General features: G+C 38.3%; 1 protein-coding gene across 1 annotated transcript in view; it reads right to left on the reverse strand.

Annotated features, from left to right (window-relative positions):
* Positions 1-212: 212 nt before the first annotated feature.
* Positions 213-23,680, reverse strand: part of LOC149029393 (threonine--tRNA ligase, mitochondrial 1-like) — a 29,528-nt gene continuing 6,060 nt past the window's right edge. The window contains exons 5-21 of the mRNA XM_089141738.1: positions 20,201-20,290; positions 17,861-17,935; positions 17,625-17,753; positions 17,443-17,532; positions 16,947-17,035; positions 16,759-16,855; positions 16,593-16,679; positions 16,022-16,106; positions 15,028-15,122; positions 11,472-11,504; positions 11,298-11,384; positions 9,449-9,541; positions 6,377-6,469; positions 5,933-6,154; positions 2,506-2,577; positions 1,584-1,655; positions 213-676 (exon numbers count right to left, since the gene is read on the reverse strand). Coding sequence (XP_088997864.1) covers positions 581-676; positions 1,584-1,655; positions 2,506-2,577; positions 5,933-6,154; positions 6,377-6,469; positions 9,449-9,541; positions 11,298-11,384; positions 11,472-11,504; positions 15,028-15,122; positions 16,022-16,106; positions 16,593-16,679; positions 16,759-16,855; positions 16,947-17,035; positions 17,443-17,532; positions 17,625-17,753; positions 17,861-17,935; positions 20,201-20,290 — 1,605 coding nt within the window. The 3' untranslated portion in view covers positions 213-580. The remainder of the gene's footprint in view (positions 677-1,583; positions 1,656-2,505; positions 2,578-5,932; positions 6,155-6,376; positions 6,470-9,448; positions 9,542-11,297; positions 11,385-11,471; positions 11,505-15,027; positions 15,123-16,021; positions 16,107-16,592; positions 16,680-16,758; positions 16,856-16,946; positions 17,036-17,442; positions 17,533-17,624; positions 17,754-17,860; positions 17,936-20,200; positions 20,291-23,680) is intronic.

Consider the following 23,680-nt stretch of genomic DNA (forward strand, 5'->3'; position numbering starts at 1 on the left):
ATCCCCCCCCCCCCCCCCCCCCCCCCCCCTTTTTTTTTTTCTTCTCAGAGCTCTGACATTTGAGAAGAGTGCCTACATCTGGCCCTTCCTAGAGACCCAGATAAACATGGAAAGCCGTGTGTACTGGGTATTCAAGTTCCAAATGGCTAAATAATATCTAAGCTGCCTGTCAACAACTCAAACACATTGCTTACCATAGTTTCGCTCTGCATTTTATGAACAGCAATACCAAGCCAGGTGGAGAAGTCTTTTCACCTGAATTTTTTCAATGGATATTCATAAATTTGCATAGAAACTACAGTGGAGTGTCTACAATCTTCTGTTTCTAATTACTTGTTGTATATACCAAGTCCAACAAGTTAGAATCACCCATCAAAGTTGGGAGCACAATTGCTATGCGCAGCAGAAAATAAATACCAAAGAAAACAAAAAAACAAAACAAAACAAAAAAATTAAAAAAACAAAAAGCAATAGTAGTTCAAAAACTAATGGCTATGTGATTGAACTCGAGTTTACTGCATCTTCTGTCCCTGTTTACCATCCATTCCATCTCTTTTCCCAAAATTGGCCCATATGCTAACTAATGGAAAGCAGCTACTTCTTCCTTTAAATGATTCAGTAGCTCCTCCATGCTTTTGACAGAATAATCATTGTTATCTCTAACCCTTATACTGACCTGCAGGCATCAGGAAGAATTGAATAAAAAATAAAGAATCTGAAGCCAAAAGATTATTGGATTCATGCAGTTATATTTTAGAACCAAGTTCAACATCATATGGTATTTGTAGTCGAATTCTATGAACCCTATGCCCTAGCAGAGTCATCAGTCTTAACTGTCTGCTAATACCTTTCTATTTTATTTTTGATGCACCTCATTTTGGCTACATAGAGTTTATTCATGCATTCAGATCAGCTTGATTTTGTTCTCGTTCTATGTAATTGAATATAATTTACTTCTAGACACGAGCCACATGGGAAAGAAAGAGTTAATCCAGCTCCCCTAGATATTTCATATCGTATCCTTCAACCAAGGTACAAAATGAGACGGATACACAACTGATACAGCAAATGGGTTCGGCCTAAGATTCTTGAATGCACCAGGTAACATGTGAACCCATCAATGAAGCAAAAAGCTACAAAGCTGTCGATGCAAGTAATATCTTCAAACATCTAAATGGTTGGCATCAAGTCTGGTCATACTGTCAAATAAAGACTAAAATTCAATCATATGTGAGGAACTGCCAATGACAGACTATACCAGCAAAACACAATAGCACCTTCTAATATTTCAGAAACACAAATGGTAACCGCAACCCATTGATACATAACAAACTGACACATATATTGAATCATCATATTGAACACACTGGTACATAGCTAAGAAGCAATGGCACCCTACAGTTTTTGTGACTTTGTGTCAATGTCGTTTGCCCCCACCAACCTCATGCCTGCTTATTATTGTTTTGTTGATTCTTCTAGGATCCATGTAGCAGACCCATTTTAAGTTAGGAAAAGGCTATGATGATGTTGTCATATATTAATACACCAACAATGTTTAAAAAAAAAAAAAAGTGTAATAAAACCTGTCCGGTGTTTGCTTCTTCCTCGCCAACAACCAGGATATAGTTGTATTGAGCCAACTGAGACTCCCGAACCTGTATACATTTGGATGAGATGAAACATCCACCATTTAGAAGAGAAAAGGTAACGAAAAGGCAATTGGGGTTTTGCAACGGGAAAGCAGGAATAGATAATTTTTAGCAGTGTTAAGATAAATAATCTTCACAGGGAGACGAAATTTCACCAAACATTTGTGCTAACAGTCTTTCAATCAGAAGTGACAAGAATTTTTCAACAGCTTGACCATAAATTAGGGTCTTGTAGTATCCAAGGCAGCCCTTGAGCACATTTCAAACAGATCATTTGAAAACCCTGTTTGTCTTATGTTTGTTACTTATTCCTACATAAGACGCTCACCAATTTGTAATGTTTCTGAAAGTTATATCTTAGCTTTCAGCTTTCAGGTTGAAGGCCCGTAGGACAAGCCACCATTCATCAAAAAACTAAGAAATAATACCCAAACTGAAAAGCAGGTAGTTTTGTTCTATAAAATACATTATAAGAGATGAATCACATGAAAAGGACATCTCAAACATTTGCACAAACATGCAAATGTACAAACTCAACTTGATTTCCATGTTTTAACATCTTTTCAAACTAACACACACACACACACACACACATGCATTTAAGACAGATTTTATCCTTTCTTTAAAATTGTCAGTTCTACTACATTCAACTGTTTCAGAAACATTTTTGGCACCTTCCATTTCACTTCCCAACGGTGCCTGGACAAATGTTCTCATCACTACTAATGTTTGTCCAGAAATTAAATGCAAGAAAAAAAGTCAGCAATGGAAGGAGTCAAAAGAAATTATTCAAGTTAACAAAGTGAACTAAATTGCAGCCACCCTCACCCACTGAGTAAATAGCAAGTCAATTTACCTTTTTCTGAATCTTTTTATCTGTGGTATCAACGTCAACATAATAACCCGCACGATGAATGATATCCCGTACCTACGCAAATATATCAACCAAGTGAAATAACATCACTAAGAATTCTGGATCATACCAATAGTCACACAGAATACCTAGGAGAAAAATAATAGCTTCCTACATACATCTTTGCAATGGAGCTACCTTTTTCTCCTGGTAGTTAAGTTACCTTCATATAAATACGGAAAGACGCCAAAAATGCATAAGTGCATGAGTATGTGCATCTGAGTGTTATTCAGATTCTGGTAAATTAGAATTCCTCAGAGTAACCTGACAAATCCTCCGAATCAGACAGCCTACTTAATGAGTTTGCGAGTTTTAACTGTGAATCCCAGACTGGCTTTGGTCCATCTGATTAGGCAACTGGTAGATAGGTCAGTTCATCAGAACATACTGGGCCAGATCTTAGAATAGTGAGTAGAACTACCAGTTTTCTCAAAGAAAGGAAATTACATTAAAGAAAGCAATAATGATGGATATTCTATTCCTGACCAAGGTGGTTACAGTTGAAGTTGCACCTTCTCTTTCCTGTCCAATGTTTGATGCCCACTGCCTTTGCCACCTTAGAGATTAATATATCATTTCATTTTGTGTCTACAACAAGAGATAATGTTGGCACACACCACCAATGATATTCTCTAGAGGTAATTATGTTATCCCAAAACAGCAATGAGTGGAGGGAGAAGAGGTCATCACAGGTAGGAAACTGGACAGCAATGGAAGGAAGTTCGTCTAGTGGTCAGACACGGGAAATGACAAATCTGTTATTTTGTTCTTGAAATTTCATTGGCTCATTCAATAGGATGGTTCTGGACAGAAATGGCAGGAAGCTGGTGTTAAAGGTCGGAAATGGGGATGACAAATCTGTCTGCAATTCATATCTGGAATTTTCATTCGCTCATTCTGTATGGTGGTTTCTTTTGATGTTACTGCATTCCACCACAGGAGCTTTTGCTTCTCAGCCTTTTTGTCAGCCAAATATGTTCTGCTTCTCCAACAGTGTTTGCCTCTCCTCTGCTCCCACCTTGAGCAGATCCCAGGGACATCTCTCATGACATCAATTACTCAAGGAGTGGAGCTACTGCATTTTGCTCATTCATCTAGGCACGTTCAATGGCCAGAATACTTAAACCTACATTTTTAGCATCACCATTTTTAGCATCACTATTGCATACCAAAGAAAGAAATCCATAACCAAAGACATGAATCACCTAGCTGTTGGAGTTCAGATTCTTTCGTCAGCTTATTGAAGTTTGCATTAATAATTATATTGTAGGCTTCTAAGGCTCAACGAGTGTGATAATTCATCCATTGATGACACTGATCTCTGGTTTACCTGCCAGAAGGATTCAAAACACATGTTCTTTGAGGAAAGAACCCCCTTTTATGGTTGCAGCTTCTGGTTGATCTGTAATAACATTAATATTGTGAATCTATTTAAAATGGTAAACCCTGAACCAAAATGTGCATATAGTACCACTGGTCACCAACCGGACATCTCATCCGAGGCCAAAGTAGATAAATCCAGTGGTACAAACAAGAGCACTGCCCTCCTTTCTGCTAACTCTGTTGGATCTGTAAATGGTGTTGATACCGTGGAGCTTCTTTAAATGGTGGGAATCACAAATGTTACTGTAGAATTTCCAAAGCTAGGTAACATGAAGGTCAACTAGAAAGGTAATGCTCAGCAACAAAACAATCAGAGTCTCCGCCGCCATAGGTTGCCTGGCCACCTTGACTACTATGGATAAATATTATCTTTCACAAACGTCCTTCAAATGATGTACATACAATGACAGCTTTTGACGATGAAAATATGATGTGAACCATCAGGAACACCCCCCCCCCCAATAGAGGCTGCAAGAAGACCTAGGTCAGCAGCCCCCGAGGAGCCAAACAAGCAACTGCCGGTCATTTTCTAGGTGCAATACCCCATCTAGCTTAGTATCAGAGGAATAGAAGCTCACCAGGACTCCGAATCTTTTCTTACTTTGTGGATTGGATCACTCCTTGGTGAGATATGGCAGAGTCCTAGTCCAGCTAGGATTCTTAGTTTGAAGAAGACTCTTGACTAGTCCTAGTAGTAGTTAGTAATCCTGTTTTTATCCCTAAACTTCTTTATTTGAATTCAGTTGTAGTTAGTTGGTGATGAGCCTTGAGTTGGAGTCCTATTTAGAGTAGGGGTTTTTTAATCGTAGGTTTATTTCAAATAGGACTCCCTAAGGATCGAATTTTACTGGTTCTTTTGTTTTGGCTATAAATTCAACTCCACTGAATGTAAACAATTCAGATTTGATGGTTGAATAAAATTTGCAGAGAATTAGCAGCTAAGGAGGTTTCGAATGGGCTGAGTAGGGTTTCCTCTTGGAAACCCTGCGGCAGCCATAGAATGACTCTTATACAGCACAATTTGATTATTCCAGCAGCGGCGGCACTTCTTCAACATTCCTTCCCTAAGCTACTGAGAGTAAGTACCAATCCCCATCCCAATTCCCAAACCTAGAGCCTCCCCAACCCTCTCCATCTTCTCTCTTCCCCGCAGCAATCTTCTAGAACTCTCCCAAACTCTAAAAGCCTTAAACCCTTTTAACCCTCCCCCAAAGCATCAACCCAACCCCAGCAACCTTTGACTATAGCTGCAGCCTAGATCCACCCCACCCAAACCCTAGAAAAGTCATCACTTGTTCATCCGAGATCCCATACCCTAGGTCTGAAACTGAATCTGCAGAAAACCCAGATTCAGACCTAATAAACCATACTGGCCAAACCTAAACATCAAGCACCTTCAACCCTAGCTGACTCTAAACACTAGAAACCCTAGCTGCAAGGAGTGAACCCCACTTCCCTGTAGCAGCAGGCTCTAAAAACCCTGATTGGGTCTTCATCAATAGACCATGTAACATGGCCCCTCCCTTCTTGGTTTGCATCAAAATGATTAGACAGTTTCAAAATTATTGTTAAAATCCATCTTATCCCCAATTTAAGAAACCTTTGGAATAAGCCAAGAGGCAAACTAAAGAAGGTTACAAGTATTAAATACATTTGCAAACTAAAGGAGATTACAAGTTCTAAATACACTTACAGGAGTGCCATTACACAGTGCCTTAACTAAAACATGAATGACTAACAAGATAAAAATAATAGCAGTCATAAGGACTAAAAGTAAAAAAAAGCCTCAGCTATAGAGTAATAAAGGTCAGACCTCAATAAGGCAATAAAGAATATAAAACGTAAACAGAATTTAGTAAGAAAAAATGTAATATGTGCCATTCTCGTAGTCAAGAAGACATGCTGAATTAGAAAAATAAGAAAGTTCAAGATAATATCCAGTAGATTCAAGATAATATCCAGTAGATCCATTACTGATTCTCCATACCTGCAAGGCGTATGCTTCAGATTTCTGTGAAATAGGGCAAACAATTGCCTGGCGTGGACTGAGCCAGAAGGGCCATTTTCCTTTGTAGTGCTCCAAAAGTATAGCAAACATACGCTCAACAGAACCTAGGATTGCCCTGTGTATCATAACAGGTCTCTCCCTCTTAGTTTCATCCTCTGCTGAGAATGACAAGTTGAAACGAGAAGGAAGCTGAAAGTCTAGCTGCACACAGATGATCATTACAGATTAAGATATCAAATTTTTTCCCCAGATAAAAGTGCAAAGTAAAAACCTAAAACCCAGTGAGCTATTGTCAGTAACAGTTTTCTCCATTTCTTTCTTTCTTTCTTCTTTGGATGGAGAACTGAAGAAATTTCATTTATCTATGCCTATAATCCATAAAAATACAAAGAGATAAACATGCATTTTCTCAATATTAATAACCTGTAACGTGGCACACTGAAATTTCCTCTTTAAAGCATCAAAAACACTAATGTCAATCTTCGGCCCATAAAATGCACCATCTCCTTCATTGATCTGTGGAAAATTGCTCAAATGAGAAGAGTTAAACAGGAAGTAACTCTAACAACAATATTATATGGGACAAATATAGAAAATGAAAATGGAAAGCGAACTACACAGGAATACTAAACCATGATGAGAGTAGTCTTTGGGAGGGAGTGGGGTTAGGAATTGGGGTCTGAAAATTTTGGGGTCTTTGACGTCACCTATGAAACAAAGAAGTGTCTGTTTTTGAGACATGTGATGCCATCGGATATTTGAGGGATTAGTTTGGACTATATAGCGTAAGATTCGCAACAAATGGCATGTAACCCAGGAAACCAGGGATGCAGATCGACCAATAAATAAAGGCTTTTATCATGAAGAAAATGGAAGGCACAACATAGAGACTAGCAACATTAACAAAATTGTTTGAACCAAAAGAAAAAATAATAATAACAAAATTGACTAAAAGGCTAATATACAACAACAAATAGAGAACCTGTTAGGGCCCAGAGATTACATGATTACGCCATGTGGAGGGCGGGGGGGGGGGGAGAGAGAGGGTTAGAGGTGATTGGGGGATTATAAATAGAGGGGAAAGAGGGATAGGTAAGGAATATCTTATGTGAGTGTTTGTGCAGCCTATTGGCTGAGGGCAGCAATGTGATGTGGAGGTGACTGGCACCATTGTAACTAGTGATCTTGCTTATTAGTAAATAAATCTTAATAGTTTTCGTGTTCGATTCGCGGGTTCTTATCAAGTTGGTATTTGAGCACGTTCAATCTGCAGGAAAACAGATGGAGACTGGATTACCCACATTTTCTGGTGAAGGGAGTGCATCAGAATGGGTCAAAGAGGTCATATTGTTCTGTTGGAAACATCAGATTGAATACGAGCATCAACTGGAGTGGCTCCCTAACACTTGGATGAAAAAGCTTTGGAGAGGGTTTATCATAAGAACTGGCCAGTGTTTGATTGGGTGAGTTTCAAAGAAGCCCTAAAAACCCATTTTGGTGATTGGCAAGCAATAGATCTGAGCGCGGTTTTGGAACAAGGTGCATAAGCCAAAGTCAAAAGGGGATTCCAAAAGCAGAGTTGAATGGTGATCGGCGAGGAGACAAAGCAAGTACAAGGTGACGGGATATCAGACTAGTGGATCCAGAGCCGAGTAAAAGAATGGCACTCCGTTCGTTGCTTGCACCCAAGTGGTCGAAGAGAATCTCGTTGCAAGGATCTCCCAGTGACTAGCAATTTGCGGTTTAATTAAGGTGGAATCGCTCTTGATTTGTGTCTCAAATTTTGCCAGTATAGAGAAGTGTTCAGTTGGGCAGCACAAGCTTTGGAAAAGTCACCGTGGATGAGGGCAATAGAGAGGGAGGATTCGTCGGCTTTGTGGAGACAGAAATGGGGTGATCTCCGGCGACAAATTGCATCAGAGCCAGGAGGGAGCGTGAATCACAATAAGCAGCAAAAGAGGAAGGGAATAGTAGGGTTTTGATTACAAGTCTTGTTTGGGAAGACATGGTCCAGGATTGGGTTAGGGATGGACTGGAGATTTAGCTCCAAGTGTGGATCAAACTTATTAGATCCCTCTGCCGATTGGAGTATGGGTTCCAATACAATAAAACGACGAAATGGGCTTTGAAGGACCCACTAAAGCCCAATGATTGAAGACAATGGATCTGGCTCATGAAAGAGCGGCTCGCAGCTGCACTCTACAAAGGATTAATCGGCCCAACCCAGCTTTGGCCCAGAAAACTTCCAACCCACTTGTGAAACAGTATGACCAAGGGTAATTCAAGAACAACATTGTTCCCTCATCCCTTCCTTCCGTCTTCCTCATCTTACCTGCACATAAAGGGGCAAAACCAAGGGCAAAGAAAGCCAGAGGCTCAAAGTCCAGCAATCAATCACCATCAAGCCTCCAGGAGCCGAAGGGAGTGGCATAAGGCTCCCAATCGATAGTGGCCAAGCACCCTCAACCACCATTGGCCGCGGAAAAAGCCTGGTGCTCACGACAGAACTCCCGGTTCAAGACACTGACTCCGCCAGATCTTCAGTTTAAGGGACACTGACAACTTCTAGCCCCATTCCATCGCTCAACTTTCCAGAGACCTCTAAAGCGGCGCAATACCAGCTTACACTTGGGATACCAAAGCTTCCAAAACCAAATCAACCTTTCAGTTGTACCAACATAAATAGGGTGCTTCTCATTTCTCTTGCAACCATCAATGGAGCTGTAGTTCACCATCTCATGGTCAACACTCCATGTTCGGTGCAAATGTCCTTTCTAGTGGAGCTGGAAAATGAAACAAAAATCGAAGGAATTCACTTTGGGGCAGTTCTTTATGAAAATAGGGTTTTCTCAATTTTCAAAGGAACATCATAATCGAAGAGTCTATACGTCTTCTAATCACTTGAACCCAAGAAGCCATCAAATCAAGTTGAAGTATTGATAATAGACATGAATGTGCAATACATGAGGAGATGGTCTACACCTTGGGAAGGTTCCGGTGCCTTATTTTCTAACAACAGTTGCATCCTCGGAAATGGATTGTTATTGGGCTATCGAGAGTGTTACTGAGTTGGAATGGCTGTGTGGCAAGCATGTGAAGATCAAGCTTCTAATTGTCGTTCACTGTGAGGCCAACGTGAATTTCAAGGAGCCGATAATCTTAGGGCCCTAGGATCATGAGATTATGCCACGTGGAGAAGAAAGAGAGGGTTAGAGGTGATTGGGGGATTATAAATAGAAGAGAAAGTGTGAGGAATAGGTAGGGAATATTTTATGTGAGAATTTGGGCAGCCTATTGGCTGAGGTTAGCAGTGTGTTGTGGAGGTAACTGGCACCGTTGTAGCCAGTTATTTTGCTTATTAGTTTTCGTGCTCAATTTGCAGGTTCTAATCAGAAACCTATCAATGTTAGTGTCCAACTCTGTATCTTAAGCAAAATGATGAGCAATGTATATAATATTCCACACCTTAATAGAAAACAAAACGAGTAATATTACCTGCCATGGCCTACCAAATTCATCCAGTGCATCTGACAAAGCTTTCTCAGCCAGTTCCCATGTTTCTATATCTCCTAGGTATTTGTCTGGCCGCTACATCACATAAGAAATGATATTAAAGATCTGAAAAGTTTTAGTTAAACTCACACCATACATTCCTTCTCTTTCTCAAATCAAGATACAGAAGGATAATTCAGGATTCAAGAGGATGGCATAATAAGTACCCTTACTCTTTTTTCTATTTATTTTCATTTTTTTCTTGTGAATACATAAGGGGGAAGGTTGAGAGAAGAAAAAAGAAAAGAAAGAGAATCGTATCTAATCATGGTACAGTCAACTGTTGTAATCAGAATAAACAAAACAATATGCCCAAATATGAAGATATATCTAGCTGAGAATAAATTTATGAGGTACCAGTGTAGCAATATCGTATTTGAACAACTGTCTCTGCATGAAATCTTTAGTCCACAATTTTTGGCAAGTGCCAACACCACCCTCCCCACACCCCCCCCTCCAAAAAATAAATAAATAACATACACACAGATATTTGAATAGCAAGCTTATTCCATAAAATAGATAGCAAGCCAGAGAAGGGGTTGATTGGGATCAAACTGAACTAAAGTTATGTTGGATGCCAAGAAAGGATGAAAAGAAAACATAATAAGACAAATAATGACAATGCAATGATTGACTTCTGTCTAACTCCTCCAAGTTCAATTTTTCCTTTTTATCCAAACATAGCCTAAGATGGGTGGAGGAAATTCCCCAAAATTAGGTATACGACAAACAAGTAAAATTTTCTAAAAAGAAACATATTGATACAGAGGCAATATGTATATGTGTGTGTGTGTGTGTGTGGAAACTAGTCCCAAGCGTTAATACCAAAGCAGTGAGGCAACCACAGCATTCAAGGGTCTTTTTAAGTGCCTTGGTGATAGGGTGGCCATGCGGCATCATCAATTTAAACAAAGCATTTTGATGTTCTTTTTTTAGTGCTTTATTTGGCACAAATAGCATATTAAAATATATTTAATTCTGCCTATATGCTAAGCAAATATTAAAGAATCATACCAAATCAAGATTTTCATAAATAAATAAACGTTTATCATAACCTAATTAATATAGCATACAAATATGATCTCTAAGAAATTTGACCATTCAAACAATTTTATTCTTTTAATTGAGAACTTTTACATTAGATAATACACAAAACCAGCGTTTTGACAAATCCAAGATTGACTGTATCTTATTTAGGTAGGCAGTACTAATGTTCTAGTCAAACTTGTTTGGGGTACACAAATGCTATCAATATTACTCTGCGAATAATTTTTTAAAGATGTCAAAACAAATTAATATTTTACCATGCCTATGGTTTCAATGAAGAATTCATTATATTAAGATTTATGGAACTTTTAGAGTTCAGAAAAAAAAACCCACCATTAAAAGGTTGAAGCTCTTATCTACCGGTGAAAATCCAGGTTTGGTTCTTGTCTTCTTGAACAGTTGAACTGGGGAATTAGCCTTTTCTTCCTTTTGGAATTTTTGTTTCAACTAATTTGTGGGATTCAAATAGGGGGTTAGCTTATTTCATTTACTTAAATAATATATTAGGCATAACTAAAGGAGAAAAGCACCATTGAATAAAGCAAACAGCTGCCTAGCCCTCCAATAAACAACTGGGTGCCTTGATAACAATGATCATAAAGCCTGAGCATATGGACATGACTGCAAATGAATAGAGGATAAAGCAGTTTGGCGAAAACATCTATTGCATGACGGATCTTTCTTATTAATTTTTGAGTTGATTAATGATGCACAAGAAGGTTAAGAGAAGGACAAACTTGCATACCGTTGATAACTCCAGCTCAAATGTGAACCCAAATATATCATAGCAGTAACTTATAAACTCCAACACGCCCTTGACTTCGCCTTTTATCTGAACATTAATCAAACGCTAGGATCATTAAGCAACAAAATACAACATATTCATGAGTAAAAAACACACAGCAGCAAACATAGTCACCTGAGATTCCCTACAAAAGATATGAGCATCATCCTGTAGGGTAATGAAGGAGATGGCATGTCAGATTTAATAACTCAATATAATCATATGACAATATTGTTCTTAAAAAAATTTAGAAATATTTCATTAATTGAATTACAGAGCAACAATTATGACAGAACAATTCATTTTCATCACCATGGTCTAATTATCAGGAAAAAAAAGGAGCGCACACATAATTAAAATATAATGGGCATTGAGAGGTGCGGCAATCTAGATTTAGGTGATTCATCATGCACTTCCATTAAACTGATATGAAACGGATCCTGGACCACTCAAAAGAAGGCCCAAGGAGGTAAGTACCCTGTGGCTCTACCAGCAACCCAGGGAATTTCTGCCAGCATAGGGGTATTTTGGTCATTATGGGTCCACTAGTCAAACCCAATCTGACCTAGCTTGATTCATAGTCTTGTTAGGAGTTCAGATCTACTTTTGCTTTTGGATTTGAGTCCTTGGTTGTTATGAAAGAGTCCTACCTAGAGAAGGATTCCTTTAGTTGGATCCAATACGTTAGTAGGATCTCACAAGTCACATCTACTTTTATTTTTAAATTAAGTCTTTATTTGTCAAGTTGTTGATTCCATAACTAGTTCTATTTTCAATTTGGATCATTCTAAAGTAAGATATGATAGAGTCTGTAAGGGTATGAGTCTTTATTCCAAATAGGAATCTTAGTTTAATTTGCTTTCTAAAGTTGAGTCATAGTGTAAGTTCTGTGTAAAGGCTATAAATAAACCTCTCCATAATGTAAAATTCGGACTATGCTTTGGTGAATAAAATTTGAGAATTGGAGCAGGTGAGGAGTCGTGGGTTCCCTAGGAGAGAACTTGCAGCAGTGTTTGTTCATATTTTCTGCAATTGTGAAGTTCTTCAAGTCCCCATTATCTTTCTCAAGTACAAAGACCCCACCCAGCCCTATCCCCTCTCCTCCTTCTTCTTCTCTCTCTCTCTCTCAGAGCCCCCTATTTCCCTTCCCCTAGCTTGCAGCAGCCCCTCCCCAGGCCCAAATCCCAGTTCCCATATCACCCTCGTTTTTGTTTTCTGGAGTTTTTGAACTTTTCTACGAACTAAAATTCAAGGTTAGATCTACAGCAATTTAACAGTTAGATCTGTCCCAAACTTTAGAAGCCACATCCTCCCAACCCTAGAGACCTTCCCTCTTAGTTTCAGCCCAATCGGACCAACCAAATCCTAATCTAGATCCTAAGTTCCTTTGTTGCCCCAAATTCCCAAAAGCCCTAGAAACCCTAACCATACTTCCAACCATAAATTTCAAACCCTCATCCAAAACCTAATTCCTTTTAGTATTTAATTCCCTATCACCTATTGAACTCTAGACCTTAACCCTAGCCCTAACCTAACCCTAAGAACCCTAGATTCTTAAGAAACCCTAATTTCCAAAACCCTAGAACCAAAATTTAAATTACAGCAAGGTCATAGTTGTCAAAGCGGCTGCCTAGGCGGCAAAGCGGTTTTTAAGCCTCCTAATTTTTTACCATTTAACTGACAGACAGATATTTTTTTCCACTTTTTTGCCTAGGTGCTATCGATTTGCCGCCTTGTGTGCCTTATTGCCGCCTAGACGCTAAAGCTGCCGCTTTTTTTACATTTTGTAATTTGAACATATTATTTTTTTCTTATTTTTTTTAATCATAATTTATTCTACAAAGCCGTATATAAATTTATATAGGTGAGTCATTTCGGAATTGAGGCCCAATTTGCAAATAAACTCCAAGGCCCAAAGTGTCTGTCAACAATAGAATGTGAAGCATGAGCCATACTCAACATCGATAATCAATTAATCATTAAATAAACAATGACTTGGAAATCAAAATAGTGAGATCCATTAATTTATCATGTTGGCACTGTTTGGTGGAAAAAAGGAAAAAATGGATACATCAATTTTGATTCCAATTCGAAAATATTCTTCATGTATATTTAAGAAAAAAGTAACGTTAAAAATAATTTGTAAAATAATTTCACTAAACTATATATGAATAATATTGTTGAATGTTTGTTTAGCTTATTATTAAAAGTATTTGTATTAAAATGTAGTTTAAAAGTGGCTGCATTAAAAATTTTGACCCAACCGCTTTAGTTGCTTTATTGCCGCTTTGTCTCCTAGACGGAGCCCCAATCGCTTTGGTTGCTTTGCCACTTTGACAACTATGAGCGAGGTTACTGGCTTGCCACTCTAATCCCTAACCAAACCTAACCCTCCCCCTTCCCAACCCTAGAACCCCTTGACCGGCCTATTTCCGTCAATCGTAGGATGTTACAAACCCTAGAAGACTGCTGATTCACTTGAAGAGGATCTTGAGGGTGGACCTAGATGACTAGATCTAGGGCTAGCATCAATGAATTAAACCCTAGATCCTGGTTCACATATAAAAACTAATGATGACTCCATTTGGAGCAATAAAACCAGCCAGATTTATGAAGAAGACTGTCAAATAACATAACAGACAGAGGTGGAAGTTGAATTAATGACTGGCAAGATCAAATTGAAAAGAAATACATCAACCAAAAGTAAATGTTTTTTCCTAGGACTAGGACCAATTGGCAGCAAGATAAAGGAAACTGAAGTGGTATGATTTGACAAAAATTAAAAATTAATTATTAAAAATTAAAAATAAAAATTAAAAAATTAAAAAATTAAAAAATAAAAAAACAGTGCATGCTGCAAGAGAAAAAAAAATGCCACCATGCAACTCTTAAGCAAAAAGGGAGGGCAGAGCAGTTTTTCCCAGGACCAAGGGGTAACAGGCTAAGAGCAACATGCAATAAGTGAAGAAAGGGCAAATTGGTTTAGTTTAACAGAAAATAGCAAATTCACCAGAAGAAAGTTTTGACTATAATACAAGATGATACTGACATACTGTTTTCTAGTTTGAGATTATCTGAATTGAAATGTGTTGCAGCTATTCATTAGAATAAGCAACATTCATGACTAGCTATGAGGAAATAAAGATGATAATAATAATAATAATAACAACAACAATAATAATAACCAGACCAAACAAAATAGAAGACAGATGTGGGGTAGATCAAGAAAGGATGGCAGGAAAGAATTAGTAAAGCATTATTGCTCTACTTAAATAAAATTACTATTCAAAAGTACAAGAAAAATATACAAAAGTTGATTGGAAAGCAAGGATCCATGTAGCGGACCCCATTTAGTTGGGACAAGGCTTCCTATTGTTGTTGAAGGCCATTTGAGATTGGAGAAAACATCTTCCTCAAATGTTCTAGCAACCATGTTAATAAAAGTAGAATTATGGATGAAGATCAGTAAAAATTTTTAGAATTTAACATGGAAAGAGATTTATTCTCTCAGTTGCTTGGGAATAACATCACAATTCCTGAAAGCATGTCACGCTCATGGCCTTATCAGTTCAATGACTAGTCAGGCTTAATATAAGTGACTTGTTACTTAGGATATGAAGGAACCAAAAAGAGTCCCTAACTTCATCCCCAGTGGACACCGTGTCATAAAAAAGAACACTAATTACAGTACCTGCTGAAATCTCCTGACACGTGTTAACCCAGTTAGAGCACCACTAGCCTCATTCCGATGTAGAACTCCAAAATCAGCAAGGCGCAGAGGTAATTCTAGAATACCACCCACAAATAGTATAGCGGGATTACAAAAACAGCAAAGAATAAAGACATAGGAATGAGAATAGAGAAGTATCAAATAAAGGATAATAAAAAGAAACAGATTATTTTATTTTCATGCACATAGAATTACCATAAAGTTAGATAATTAGAAGGATATGCATAACAGAATTGTAGAATGATGCACATCTTCATATTGGCCATATAATATTGCATTAGAGTCGAAAGGTAAGCAGAGATTCATTTAAGTCTTGGCATTTTAATCAAACTGAAAGAGCAAACTCAGTTCATAGACAAAATAGAATTTTGTATTCGTTGTTTCTCCATTCATATGACAAAGGATGATATAACAAACCAGAACTGAAATTCCTAGCTAAAAAATTAGGATTTACCCCTTCTTAGGTTTTCTTCCCCTGATGATAAAAACGAATCTCAGCCAGGACCACATAAAAGCCATAGACTGATAAAAGCTGCACATCTCCTATTAATTTTAGGGGATATTTGCAGTACATTTAAATCAACAAAATGAAGAGTTTCATCACCTAGGTTAAAGATATACCGTTTACGATTGGATCAACTAGAAAAAGAATCAAGGTTTCATTTAATCAGTTTCACATTGTTTTCTCCATGCATGAACTTGGTTCCATGATTCAGCTGAACAGCTCTATACAGGATCACAGAAAATGACCCAACCAATCATGTCCACTTTAAAAATGGTCAAACACAAGTTAGTTCATAATTTCAAAATAAGCAATAAGCCTACAAAGCAATGCTCCCTCAAGGTCCATAAAGAAGGTCACTTGTAAATGAAAGCTGTATGATTACTTATACTGGAAAGAAATTGCTAAAAATTACACCTACAAAGTTAACAAAAATTTTAACAGAAAGTTTACCTCTGTAAGAACGAACTCTATGGTCAAACATCAAACAGTGCCCAGGACAATTCATTGGCTTAAGTCCAAATTCTTGTTTCTCAATCTGCTCAAAACATGATACATTATTACACCAAGAAAAAAGTCTGATGGGTCTCAAAAATAAAAAAGCAAACAGACTATCTCAAGTAACAAAAAAGGCATATTAGAAAATAAGAAACAAGTACTTGAAGCAAGAAAACACTTCAGATTGTGTGATACATCCTTATTCTTGAAGTTACTTTCCTCAACTAGGGTAAAAATAGGACCATCTAATTACTTGCTATACATCCAAAAGAATTAGCCACTGGACAAAACAAGTGAAGTGTTTTTTAACCCTAGGGGGTTTGGACAACTAGAAAGTATCTGAACTGTAAAACCTATTCTGATCTTCAGTATCTTTTTCCTCCCCCCCCCCCCCCCCAAAAAAAAAAAAAAAAAAGAATTTACATCTTTTAGGTTCATATTTATGCAAAATGTGAAAGGATAGAGTACAATCAAATTCGTGAACAAGTTAATCCAGTATCTTGAGAGGACTGCTAGAAATTTTCACCTCAAATAGGAACATGTTCTCTTTGTAGTTAGCAGCATGCCCAGAAGTTTCCCAAAGTTGCATATTGTACATGTTTGGTGTTAGAACCTGCAGAAGAGAACAAACGCACCTGACATAAGCTAAAAATATCCTTAATCAACTGGTAAAAAGTGGACATTACACTCACCTCTTGGTAACCCCTCTCCCTATACTGAGTACGTATGAATTCCATTAACTTGTTATAAACTCTAGTGCCATAGGGAAGGAAGAACCAACTTCCTGGGCTGACAAGTCAAAGAATTCTAGTTAATGGTTGTAAAACACAACATCCACTGCATAAGTTATTATAAGATACCCAAGGATTTGGTTCATCACCTAAGTGGGTGACAAAAAAATAGCTCTTGTCTCGCCCCCAATAATCTGTGGTCATACTTCTTAGCTTCCTCCAGTTGTTTAAGGTGTTCCTGCATTAAAGACAACAGGTAAGAGTTCAAATGCGGAAAACCATATAAGGATCCAGATAACAAGATGATATCCATTATACAAGAAACTACAATCAATGACCCATTCATGAAATGTCACCTTAAGGGATGGCAAATTAAATAGCAAAATGCAGCCATCGTACAACTTTAAAGCTTCTTTTTTAGGGTGGATTGGGGGATAAGTACTAAAATAACCCAAAATCAATAGCCATGTCATGAAATTTTAAAATAGAAATTTGGAATATAAAACTGATGCCTCCTTATCTAATTAATTAAGGTTGTCACGACACATACTTCACATATACAAAAAAGCAGCTTTACATTGCTGCCCTCAGTCCAAACATCTAAAAGACATATTTGTCCCAAGAAAAACCTTCAATATAACAGACCTTCAGGCGCTTGGAATCTGGAAAAGATATCCCATAAACTCTCTGCAGACTTTCACGCTCCTTTTTCCCCCTCCAGTAAGCTGAAGAAGCCTGGACACCGCAATAATAGAATTAATGCAAACAGCATACGCACAAGCAAATTGCTACTGCTTCAGTCATTCTATATCAAGTGATTTTATCACCTTTAAACAAGCAAACGCCTTGACAAAAGAAGTGTTCGGGATGTGGGGTCCACGGCAGAGATCAACTAATGGCCCACATCGGTATACAGTGATGGTCTTGTCTTCAGGCAATTCATTAATGATCTCAACCTGGATAAGACAGTTGGATTCTAAGCCTAGTCCACAGAACCACATGGAAATAGAAATATCAAGAAAGAAAGGATTGCAATATAACAAATGTGTCAAGAAGACAAAACCTTAAAATTATTATCAGAAAACAACTCAAGAGCCTGTTGTCGCGTCACCTCGATGCGCTCAAAAGGCTGTTTTTCCTGCAAAGAGGATAGGAACGAAAAAAATATTTCATAGAAAGCAAGGATTTTGAAGACAATAAAATAATTCTTAAGGTACAACAGCAATGACGGTAGCCCACCAAATTCTCAGAATCAGAACTTGATCAGTCAAAGAAACAAATCCTTTTGCTAGTTCAGTCAACAGCTCAGGTGAATTATCCACCTTTAAAATTACCTTGATTTTGCCAATATTTGCACAACAGGGAATCTCACTTTAGGTATCAAAATACTATATTTTATTACGAAACTGTCTGACCAACACCTGAATGATACCTCTATATCAGGCCATTTGGTAAAAAAAATAAACAATCCCAAGGTCTGTAACCAATCAAAGGTAGTGAGCAGAAGAAAGAGAAATTGAGGAAGAAGAAGAAAAAATAATTGGAGAACAAGGCTGGGCAATAGAATCTATGTTTTCTACCATAATAGCAAGCACATAATTATAAAAAACTGAAACAGAATTACAAAAGGCAATATAACTCAAATATAGCTCTTAACTCTGACCTAATTAAGCCTAAAGCTTAGTAGAAAACTCACTTAGATTAGGACACTAGTAACCAAAAACCCAAACCCAATAAAGAAACCACGACAGGGTGACTCCCCATATCATGTTAAATCATATTATCCCTCCTTATCTCTAACAAAAACAATTACAACTACAACCATTTAGGAAAGCATGCAAAAGGCATTCAAACCCTTTCTGACACTAAGCAATGAACGACAGGGAAACCGACAAACAAAGCAACATTTCCTAGCAGAAAAGAGAGAGAGAGAGAGAGAGAGAGAGAGAGAGAGAGAGAGGGGGTCAATATAAAACTGAAAGCACCAAGTAAATTGCATTCCTCTTATTTTTGTCTCCTTGAGGAGTAGAGAAAGTAGAAATTATGTGCATCACAAGTACATGTGATTAAATTATCAGAGGTACAAAAGGCTGCATTAAAGATCAAGAATGTCAGATGAAAGATTAGCCAACTAACTGTAATAATGGTTTAAATCCTGATGGTAAACAAATACAATCTACTATTGCAGTTCAACAGTAAAGAATTAATCAAAGAATAGAGGTACTTAAATAACCTGAGAGATAATACTCTAGAAGCTGCAACATTTTTTAAGGTATCATAAATAGGGATCTACTAATTGTAATGAATATCACATCAATTACATTCAGAGCAAGCATTAGACAGTTAGGCTATCTATTACCAAAAAGGGAGTTGTTGAGTCCAGGGTTTTGAGAATCGGTGCATACACATATCAACTCATCGTTCTAAATCTTGTCAAAAGCTCGAGAACATCGAGCTCCTTCAGATCAGTAAATACCCTTATTTGGTGAGAGCAAGTTAATATCAACACCGAAAACATGCACAAATTTAAGTTACTTGTACCATCTCGATGAGAACACTAGCAAAGAAATAATTTGAGTCTTTCACTCAAATAATTTTGAGCATGATGACAGAACAAGTTTACTCTCAACTGATGATGTGTAGCATTATAACAGACAAAAACAATGGATCAAATAAAGAAAATTTCAGCAAATGACAGCAAAATGCCAAAATCATCATGAAATATGTGCATCATATAAATCCAATAAGCAAGAGCAGTTGCAAGTAAGATCTCACACTAAAATTCTCTCATCTCCCCTCTCATAGATGCAAATAATCTCCATACAAGTAACAAAACAGTAGAAGAAGAGAAAAAAGATGCCGAAGGACCAGTTTAGAGCCGCAATGCTCCAAATAGAATGACTATCATGGATTGCTTGCTATTTATAGATCACTAAAGAAAGCAACTTAAATTACAAAGTAAACTAAGAAAAAGAAACGAAATCACCATAAAGGCAGAAATCTAAGGGGGGAAGTGCACCCTACACCCTGTGTCTAGACACAAAAGGAAGCAAACTGAGTGCCCTCCCCAACCCCACACCCCACACCCCAACAAGGAAAAGAGAAAGGTGGCATAACCACCCTGTTGATGCTGCCATGCTTGGCACATGGACCATGCTCCGCCACAAAGAACTCATGCCCCAAACTAAAAAGCATGAAAGCGAAACAACAAAAGAGAAATCACAATAAGAATATCACATATGGGATTACTTTAACATCCATCTTAACCGTACAAAAATTGGACCCAGTATATTCTGGTTTGCACAGCCAGACAGGTCAAGCCAGTTCAGCCACAAACCTGTACCACACATCCAGTAAAGAAAATCTACTAATATGAAGACAGGCATAATAAAGGTAAACATACCGAAACAGCTTTCATTGCCGCTGATTCAACATTCTTGAAGTGATCCTCATTCAGACCTAAGTCACCATAGAAGGCATCATAGTAGAATCCCTATCAAAGGCAATTATACAACTTTGTGAGAGAATTTCACCACACATATTGACTTAACAATGCACAGCAAACAAAGCTTCCAGCAAAACAAAATCAACTAATATATCTATAAGAAGTAAAGGATGTTTACGCAGAACTCAAAAAGCAACAAGAGCTGTTATAAAATCAAGTTGACCATGTTTCTGAAGCTAACAGCGATCGATGATTCTGGAGACTGAGAGGCTGGCAATCCTCTGCCTCTCTTTCTGATTCTCCTCTTCTCCTCTCTACGGCTTTTCCACCTCTTGTTCTCATCTTCTCTTCGTTTCAGAAGGAGAGAAATTGGCAGTCATCTTAGGGTTTCTGAAGAGAACAGTGATCAACAATTCTGCAGGCCTCTTTCTCCTCTACTTTCCCACCTCTCGTTCTCATCTTCTCTCCCTGCTTCTCTGCCCCTTGTTCTCATCTTGTCTCTCCTCTCCTCTCCTCCTCTCTCTCTGGAGACTGTTTCAGCATTTATTTTCACCTCGTTGAGGATCCCTATCTTCGAAGGTCTCTTTGGCATTGGGGGAAAGCCATGAGGACCGTCGTTGCTGATCTCTCCAATTCAATTTCAATCTAGATCTGGACTCATCTCCTTCCTCTATCTCTCCTTCTCTCTCCCTCTACCCTTTTTGTTTCTAGGTCCAACTTCATCGTCGAGGCTTCCCATCCTCGATGGCTCCTCAGGCATCAGGGGAAGTTGTGAGGGCCATCATTGCTGATCTCTCCGAATCAGGTTCGATCACATATCCAAATTCATCTTCTCCCTTTGTTTCTCCTTCTCTTGCCCTCTCCCATTCTTTTGTTCTTCTCTTTCCCCTCTCTCTCTCTCTCCCCCCCCTCCTCTTTCTGTTTCAATGTTGGCTTCAGATCAAAGGGTTTCAGCCCTTGATGGCCTCTTTGGCATCGGGGGAAATCCATGAAGGCCATCATCATTGAATTCTTCAAGTCCAGTTCAAACTCAGATTCGTTTTCATCGTTCTTAGTCTCAAAGTAAGGAATTCCCGATAACAGTTGGGCTACATCAAGGGTCAACTTTAAGCCCATATCTATTTGCACTGGTAATGGATGAATTAACCAAAGACATTCAAGATGAGGTCCCCTAGTGTATGCTTTTTGCGGATGATATTGTGTTGATTGATGAGACCCAAGTGGGGATTAATACCAAATTAGAATCATGGAGAGTAGCTTTGGAATCAAAAGGCTTTAAACTTAGTGAGCGGTCGAAGACGGAATATCTAGTTTGTAACTTTAGTCATGATCGGGCGGATGATGAAGTGGTGATACTTGACGATAAAGAGATTCCTACGGATGATTGTTTGGCACCTAGGTTCAATCATAAGTAAAAGAGGTGATTTAGAAGATGAGGTTTCCCAAAGAATTAAAATAGGGTGGATGAAGTGGAGAGGTGCATCCGGGGTCTTATGTGATCGGCGTATTCCATTAAAGCTTAAAGGAAAATTTTATAGGACCGTTGTCCGACCAGCTATGGTGCTGCGTGCGAGTGTTGGCTGTTAAAAAGAATCATATAGATAAACTCGGTGTGAGAAATGAGAATGCTAAGATGGATGAGTGGCAAAACTAGGATGGATAAGATAAGAAACGATCATATTAGAGTTGGTCTGGGAGTTGCTCCCATAAGTGATAAGCTTAGAGAAAGTCGTTTGAGGTGGCACGGCCACGTTCAACGGAGACCTATAAATGCTCCTGTTCGGAGAAGTGATATAATCCATATTGAAGGAACTAGAAGAGCTAGGGGTAGACCTAAGATAACCTTAGGAGAAGTGGTGAGAAAGGATATGTATAGCTTAGGCCTTGTATCTAGCATGGCCTTGAACAGAACTGATTGGAGGGCAAGAATCCATGTAGCCGACCCCATTTAGTTGGGAAAAGGCTTATTGTTGTTGTTGTTGTTGTTGTTGTTGTTAGTCTCAATTTTGTGATGCTACCAACCCTAGCATCTGTGGTGTTGCTGCATCGGTCCCTACTGCATGTCCAGCAAAATTGTTGCAACAAAGGCCTTTCGTGTCATCGACCAATCGGGAGGCAGGGGCAGTCTAGCTGGGTCAACTGCCTTTTTGGTCCATTTTGGTTGTGGTGGTATTTTCTGGTTTGATTGTATGGCTTTGTGCCACTTGTGATCGTGCTCTGCACTAGTTTTATGGAGCTTGTCTCTGGCTTTGTACCTTTTCCTTCCCCTTTTCTCCTGTTTGATTTATTCATCCAAAAAAAAAATCAAGTTCGCCAAAATCAACAAGCTTCATCATCTTTTATCCTTGATATTCACAAGAGAGTGAGGGCACTAGAAGACATTATTTCCATCACCATTATCAAAAATCATCTCCATGCCAATCCAGGAAGATGTAAGAATTTGAAAAGGTACACTTCTGAAATGTAGAGAAGACTTTTCTTTGAAATTATTGATAGTCAGTTAAGAAGCCCATGGTGAAAATTAAAACTAGGTAAATACAGTCAATTTCGTATGAAGATGAGGCAGGATAAGGCTTCAACTCTACCCAATAAGGCTTTTGAGATTTGGGGAGGAAACTGATGGTAACTAGAGAAAGGTTTTAATAGACAAGTAAGAATGAACAAATCAATCAAGGGAAAGCACTACAACATCATGCATTTTTAAGGCATGTATTTGGAAATTCATTCTCATACTACTTGCTTATCCCTTTAAGGCATCAATCTCAATAAGCATATAACGAACAAGAAGCTACATAAGGACTCTGCTCTAAACTCAGCTTTTTTGTACCATCACTGGTGAAGCAGCCATTAGCTGGTTTCAAGAAAGCAATTACTTCACAACACAATGAAAAAGAGAGGTGCATTTCAAAAATCCCCTTGAGTCAAAACACCAGTATTGGACTGGTTAGATCCTCCAATCCATATTAGCAACAGAAGGGCACAGCCCAATCTAGATGATTATTTTTTTACTGGACCAATGGATTCTCTTTTATGGATCATGCAATCCAGATGATTCAGAACAATATCCAGAAAATACCCAATCAGGATGATTTTCCCAATGGAGAATATCTCCCATATCCAATGGGGGAATAGGCATTTTCAATTTCTCTTTACACAGGGCCCCATCCTACATTGGTGAAGATGACCATAAAGGAAACCAACGTAAACCAACAACCATAGGAAATAAAACAAATCTGCAATACCCCTCAGCAAGACTGACACATTGATCATGCAGATTAAATAATTCCTTTCCTGGCACAGGAGATGGCGGAGGCACCCCTCAGGCAACCAACCAAACACACGCATCAGATTTTGTTCAACAAATTGGAGGGCTTTAAGTCATTGTGACCCCACCAAGGCAATATAACAGCAGGATCATCAACGAAGTGGGCAAAATTG

Source organism: Hakea prostrata, chromosome 1, assembly GCF_041222555.1.
Source record: "Hakea prostrata isolate BN-2017 chromosome 1, UWA_Hpros_2, whole genome shotgun sequence".
Taxonomy (NCBI): Eukaryota; Viridiplantae; Streptophyta; class Magnoliopsida; order Proteales; family Proteaceae; genus Hakea; species Hakea prostrata.